The sequence below is a fragment of the Octopus bimaculoides genome, chromosome 18 (genome assembly GCF_001194135.2).
Source record: "Octopus bimaculoides isolate UCB-OBI-ISO-001 chromosome 18, ASM119413v2, whole genome shotgun sequence".
In the NCBI taxonomy this organism is placed as follows: domain Eukaryota; kingdom Metazoa; phylum Mollusca; class Cephalopoda; order Octopoda; family Octopodidae; genus Octopus; species Octopus bimaculoides.
Window position 1 is genome coordinate 20,692,706 of NC_068998.1, and position 7,527 is coordinate 20,700,232.

Below are 7,527 nucleotides of genomic sequence, written 5' to 3' on the forward strand. Positions count from 1 at the left end.
CATTGAGTGTTTCTATAAGAAAATTAAATTAAATTAAAAAAAAATATATATATATTTCCCAGATGTGTAATCTCTATATTTATTTATGTGGATAAAAAAAAAAAAAAATTTTAAAGTTACAAATTAAGAAATTGCAGTGGGGATGGGGGGAAATTTAAATTTTGAAAACATGATTTCTGGGCAAAATCATATTAACCCCCTTTTGTACAATGAAACAATACATAGTTTGTGATCCTTCTTTAGAACAGAAAGCACTTTCATGCAAACCCATGCAAATTGTACCCTCCCCCACTTCACTTTTAAACAAACAGTAACTTCCATTACGCCAGTAACCCAGTTCATTATGTATGTGGTATATTTGGGATATGTTTAACTATATTATACATATATCTATTTCTGTGGTGTGGGGAGATGCAAAAAGTATAGTTTAGGAAAAAATATAAAAGATAATGATTTATATATTATTATATCAATAATAATTTTGTTCCATAAGAAAAGAACAAATAATACAATGTGGTTGTAAGTCATAAGTCTCTCTCTTTCTCTCTCTCTTTCTCTCTCTCTCACACACACACTACAATGGATTTCCACAGTTTCTATCCATAAAATTTACTCACAAGGTATTGGTTGTCATGGGGCTATAGTAGAAGACACTTACCCATGGTGCAGCACAGTGGAACTGAATCCAAATCCATGTGGTTGCAAAGCAAATTTCTTAACCGCACAGCTATGCCTGCATATATGTTCTTTATGATTAAAACTAATTCTACATTTCTAAACTCTATTGCAGACTTTTAGTGCAGCTGGTGACTTCATTCCAAAATGGCATCCATTTACGATCACATTTTCAAGAAGGGTTCCTTAACACCAGCCTTGGTAGAAAAAGCACGAATTGAGCTTTATGAAACTAAAGATAAACAAACGATTTGTATCAATGAGTTGCGCAAAGTTATCTTGGAGAATAAAACCTGTGATGAAGGGCAGGAAGTCTTTGAAATGGTAGAGAAAAAAGATGATGATTTTTTACTGAGATTTCTACGGGCCCGGAAGTTTGATGTCAAGAAAACATATGGATTATTGAAAGGTAAGATATATGATGAATGCACGATTATATGTAAGTATGTATGAATGCATATGGAAGTGTGTGGCTTAGTGGTTAGGATTTTTGGCTTATGATCATAAAGTTGTGATTTCCATTCCTGGTAGTGCTTTCTGTCCTTCAGCAAATCACTTTATTTCATGCTACTTCACTCCGCTCAGGTGGCAAAAATGAGTAGTACCATCTTGTTTCCATGTCTGTAGGCTGAGTAGGTTCCGTAGAGAAACTCTTTGACATCCTTTAAAAGGAATAAGGGTTTTTTTTCTTTTTCCATTTTTCCTTTTCTATCTTTTTTTTTCTTTTCTTCCTCTATTTCCATCCCTTGAATGCGTTGATTAATTTATTACTGTGTATATTTAAGATCAAAATAGCATCCTCTATTCACTCTCTCAAAGGACCAGCCTTGTCACATTCTGTGTCACACTGAATCTCATTGAAACTACATTAAAGGGTACATGTGTCCATGGAGTGCTCAACTACTTGCACGTTAATTTCACAAGCAGGCTGTTCTATTGGTCGGATGAACTGGAACCCTCATCATTGTTATTGACAGAGAGCCATTCTTAATGTATTTATATGAATGCATATATATATATATATATATATATATATATATGTGCGTGTGTATATGTATGAATGAATGTGAATATTTATACATCTCATCACCTACTCCTACATTTAACTTTGTCCTCTTGTTATTACCAGTCACTACCCCTCTAGCTGACCACATCTATAAACTCCTACTTTCTCCATATCATGCTCTTGTTCCTTCCACCCTCCTACCCATCCTAGTCTTGCTAATGTCATTATACATTTTTTCTTTTCTTTCTCTTCAGTTCTCCTCCTCTGTGGCCTGTACAAATGTACACATCCTATTTTATTGAGTATTCTCTATACCTACATATATTCTCCCTTATCCCCACATCCTTAGCTCTCTAATACTCATTTCTGGCCTTCTCGTCACCATTGTTTCCTTCCCATATTTACTCTACATTTATTCTGTACCAAACCCCTCCCCACACTGTAAAGTGATTGGCTGAATGAGTAGAGTGAGTACAACGTATTCCTGGTCCTGTCTTGTCAAAAACTATTCAACCTCCCTTGTGTTGGTGTCACATAAAAGACTCTAGTACAGTCTGTATAGTAGTTGGTTTTAGGAAGGGTCTCCAGCCATACAAGCCAATCTAAATGACATGCATGAATGCATAATCTTTCAGAGCTGTAGCTTGCAATAGAAGGCAACTTGGACTGCGATGACTAGTTTAATCCATGTCAGTATGAAAAGCAAACATAAAATGATTATGATGATAATGTATGCATAAACATGCATTTTCACTGGAATTGGATACCAACTAAGTATCCATATATGTATGGTTTTTCTTTGAGTTTAATTTAAGTTCTTGAGAGAGTTCAAGCTTTTTTTTGAGTTAAGAGAGTTCCCAGTGTTTGTAAATATGCGGTTGAGTTGGTGTGTTGGTTGAACTGTCGATGCATTCACCCAAGTGTGTACATCTATTTAAATAAGAATCTCAGATGGAGAAGTTTTGGAATGTCTTAAAAATCTTCACTGTGCCACTAATAGTTTAGATTTGGAGAATCAGCATCAGTTTCTTTTGCTCTTTCTCCATGAAACCGAGTATTTCTAGGTTTTTGTGCAAATTTGTTGGTACTTAACCTAATGCACTTATGCATGCATGTCAGTAAGTAGGTATGAATGCATGCATGCATGTATGTATGTATGTATGTATGTATGTATGTATGTATGTATGTATGTAGGTAGGTAGGTATGTAGGTAGGTAGGTATGCATGCATGTTCATATGTATGTATGTTTGTATAATTCATATGTATGTATGCATGTCATTAGCCACCAACAGACCCGCAAATGCAAAATATAAGTTAGTCCTAGAACGCACAATGTTCCTGAAGGTCAGCAATGGTCTTCCTCGGTCACGAGTGGACGGCCATCATGTGTCATGTATGTATGTATGTTTTGTATGTATGTATGTATTTATGTATGACATTTATGTATGGCATTAAGCTGCATCCACTAGTGAGGCTCCAGTTCAGGGGTTCTGGAGTTGTAGGTTGTGTGGAGTCACCCCTTAATTGCCATTACTCCCTAGTCCATTCTAACTCAGAACGGTAGTATCCGTCAGAGACCCGTCTATGGGATAAAGAAAATTCTCAGAGGTAGAGGAGTCTCCTGTTATTTTTGACAAAGCTGTGATGAAGGCAGCTCTTCTAGGAGAGATACTCTGACATAAAACATGCAGTCAAAATAATACCAGTCATTTTGCAACACTTGTGATACCGTGGGTCACTAACGTTTTACAATGTGAGTGATTTTGTTTTTGTTTTTGATCTGTTTTTGCCAAGGCTAATCAGCTTAGTAAATTATATCCCCATTGAAAGCTTAGAGATAAAGGTTGATAAGATATCCTAATAGAAGGACAGCTTTTTGTACTAGTGTCTGACAACCAAGTCTTTTTTCTTTCAGTGTCTCAAAGATGTTACTGTTGGTACTATATGCTTTGATTTAATACATGGAAAATACTTCTTTTGGATTTCTTCTAGCCACTCTTGTATCCTTGTTAAATTCCTTTTTCTCAACCCAGTTTTTTTTTACTCACAGGACACCTAAAATTTCATAAAAACTACCTTCAACTCACATCCGACCTCACTTTAGAATCAGTTCAGCCCTGCCTTGAGCGAGGTTACCCTTGTCTGTTACCACTAAGAGACAAAGAGGTATGTAATAATTCAAAAAAAGCATTTTTTCATTCTGTATCTCAAATTATATTTAGTTGTACAAATACAAGAGAATTTATGAGTTCAACTACTGAAGAAGAATGAAATTGGTACATTATTTACATTATTTACATTTGACGAATATTGATGTCAAAATAGTAGCCCAGTGGTTTCTGAATTCATATTTTCTATCACCAAGTTGTATGAATGAAAAAAAACAAACTATTCTGAGGAAAGGTGGTGAGCTGGTAGAATCATTAGCATGTCAGGTAAAAATTCTTAGCAGCATTTCTTCGAGCTCTTTACATTCTGAGTTCAAATACTGCTGAGGTCAGCTTTGCCTATCATCCCTTTAAAGTAAATGAAATACAGTACTAGTTAATTACTGGGGTTGATGTAAATGACTTGTTCTCTCCAATAAAAAATCTACTGACCTTGAACCCTGTGATGTCCCATTCAGTGTAATGTTGTGATCTTGATTATCTATATATCTTGGGCACTGGGTACCCAACCTTATGAGTGTTAGGGATCAAGAAAAGAAAAATGAAAGAAATTCTGAGCAAAATTAAAATGTATAAATATACTGATAATACTGTGTAACATAATTTTTATTTTTTTGTCTTTGGTCAGTAAATGTTATTTCCTATTTGCTTCTATTGAGGAAATGGCTACTATTCCCTTCAAACTTTGCTTTTGTGACCTGGACATCAATGCTTTGAAACTGACCTATTTTCCATTACATTTCAGACAGATTCAGCACTGAGTTGCTGAAGCAGAAATATTGTGAAAGCAAATATTCTGCTCAATACCACAAATTTGCTTGTTAGTTGCTTGACCTTAACCACTTGAGCATGTCTTTAGTGGCTGACAATATGTGCATCTCTGATCATGAGCAGGAGGAGTGGGGGAGCATTATAGCCATGTGTTCAGAGAGATTCTTTGGGGTTTGAATATATGTAACAAAAGCAAAGTTCGAAGGAAATATTAACTATTTTTCATACTTTCTAGGGGTAAACAAATAGGAAATAACTGTTACTACCCAAGGACAAAAATTGTGTTACACAATGTAATGTAGTGAATTGGTAGGATTGTTACAACAAAGGACAAAATTTCTTGCAGTATTTGTTTTAACTCCGCACTGAGTTGAAATCCTGCTGGAGTCAAACTTTGTCTTTACTTCATTAAGGTTGATAAAACAGTGTGGTGCATTGGTGCTACTGTTTGAGCATTGACAAAATGCCTTGTAGTATCTGTTCTGGTCCTTTATATTCTGATAGCAATGCCTCTTGTATAACATTGCTAGAGTGGAGAAAGAAGACTTGCATGCATGGGCAATTGCCAATCTTCTACAAACATCAAAACAAAAAGAACTTGCTCAAACCTGATCTGAAGAGGAACTTCCCAATCCATGTATGCATGAGAAAAATGTATGTAAAATTGATCCTTTCCACTACAGGTACAAAGTCTGAAAGTTTGGGGAAGAGGAATAGTCAATTGCATTGACCCTCAGGGCTCAACTGGTACTTATTTTATTGATCTCAAAAAGATGAAAAGCACAGTTGACCTTAGTGGAAAAATGGATGTAAAAATAATGATGGTGGTTGTGATAAAGATTGGTATGGTGTGTCATCCTGATCATAATCATTGTTTAATTTTCATTGTCCATGCTGGCATGGGATGGATGATTTGACATGGATCTGATGATTTGCAGGACAGCATTGAGTTCTTATGACTGGATGCCCTTCCTAAAGCCAACCCTTTTACAGGGTATATTGGGTGCCAGTATACACTGGCCGCCAGCAGTAGTGAGTTTGCCAAGTAACTTGCAAAACTAAAAAAAGAGTAGAGAGAAGCCTCCTCAATTAAATCTACATTTATGACTCTGCTGCTCCTGGAGAAATATATTCATAAGCATAGATTGAATGTAATTTTATTAAAAATGCTTTTCTTTATTGTTTGATTACATGGTCTGTTAGTTTTTTTTTTGTTTAAAGTTAAATTTCAACAACTTTATTTTCAAAAATTATTTTAGCTTAACCCTGAAGCATTTTAATCAGCTCTATCCAGCCAAAATAATTTACCTGTTTTATGTTCAAACCAGCTAGATTGGGCCACTCAAAATTACCCCACAATAGCAATCTAAAAATAAACAATCACATTATATTAATCTTGAAGCTACAAGATAGATAATACATGATTAATTCAAAACAATAAATTTGATAGAGTAACCTGAATGCTAAAGGGTTAAATCTTTGTCACACAACAACATCAAATGGTATTAATTAAAAGTACAATATATAACACCAACTTTTCAGAACTGATGATCTGGTACCTCTTATTAACCCATTACCTCCCATAGTTCTATAAACTGGAATTTTTTTTTATGAAACTATGATTTCTAGCATAAAACAGCCTTAGAAACATGCTGGAATGATCAAAATAGCATTTCAAAATAACTTTTTAAATAAGCGAGATATTGGGTGAAAAATTAGCAAACCTCATTTGAATATCAGAGAAATATACCTAGTAGATATAGCAAAAAGGTTAGATATGTGTAAATATTAACAGATAATTACGGAATTTGTAATTTTTAAGTGATCTCATATGAGATCACCGGTAGGTAATGGGTTAACATTGTGTAACACGATTTTTGTCCTTGGGTAGTAGCTGTTGTTTCCTATTTGTTTACTCCTAGAAAGTATGAAAAATGGCTAATAATTCCTTCAATTCCTTTAATTACTTAAGCAAAATTAATACTTAATTTTGAGTCTGAGGACTAAGGTGACCACCCTTGGTTCAAGAAAAAAAACAAAAAACCCTGTAATTTGGAAATGCTTTGAAACAAAAGGTTATGGAAAATCACTGTTGCACCTGTTTGGCATAGCATTAAAATTATGTAATTCATGATGTGTGATAACCAAATTGTTAATGGGAAGGAATATTTAATTCAAGGACAATGAATTCAAATTCTGTAACAGAGATTGTTTAATGTTTTCTAGCCAAGTTACACTAATTATTCTACTTTCCACTTAATTACAATTGGAGAACCAATCCAGGCTTAAAGGCCATGCAATTTCTATTTTACAAAGCTAAAACAAAAAGCCAAAGACATTTACAATTTATGCAACTAAAATTGTATTTTCTGGTAGAATCAGCATGACAGAGTGTAATGATGCTATACCTTTTCAATTATAGATGCAATTTACCTGACAGGTTTCTATAGTGTTTTGGTCCATCCAATTTCAATCTAGAAAATAACAGTAGGATTGAATCTGGGATCTCATGGTTGTGGTGTGAATTCCTTAATCATTCAGACAGATCTTCTGAATATATTTATATATATTTATTCAGCAATTAAAGCTCTCTCTGTCTGTCTGTCTCACTCACTCTGCTGCAAGATAGACAGATATGTGGTAATGCAAAGAAAAATGAAAATGTCCCGAAGGACTGGAGACAGGAGAAGGACAGATAGAAAGTCAGAATGAAGAAAGGAGTAAAGTATTAGAGAGGGAAAGAGAAAGAAAGGGAGTGGGAAGAAAACAAAAGTGATGCAAAGAAAGAGAAAGAGACAGAAATAGACATCACACAAAAAATATTCCAAGAATATTTAAAAAATGACTAATAAGATTTGAAATGTATAGCATTACATATATATATATATATATATATATATATATAT

The 7,527-nt window shown here is 34.3% G+C and overlaps 1 protein-coding gene across 5 annotated transcripts in view; it reads left to right on the forward strand.

Annotated features, from left to right (window-relative positions):
* The window catches only part of LOC106869923 (retinaldehyde-binding protein 1), a 37,635-nt gene that overhangs the window by 25,320 nt on the left and 4,788 nt on the right, over positions 1-7,527 (forward strand). For all 5 annotated transcript variants that reach the window (XM_052974388.1, XM_052974387.1, XM_014915854.2 and 2 more), the window contains 2 exons: positions 791-1,084; positions 3,733-3,848. In XM_052974388.1, coding sequence (XP_052830348.1) covers positions 823-1,084; positions 3,733-3,848 — 378 coding nt within the window. In that variant the 5' untranslated portion in view covers positions 791-822. The remainder of the gene's footprint in view (positions 1-790; positions 1,085-3,732; positions 3,849-7,527) is intronic.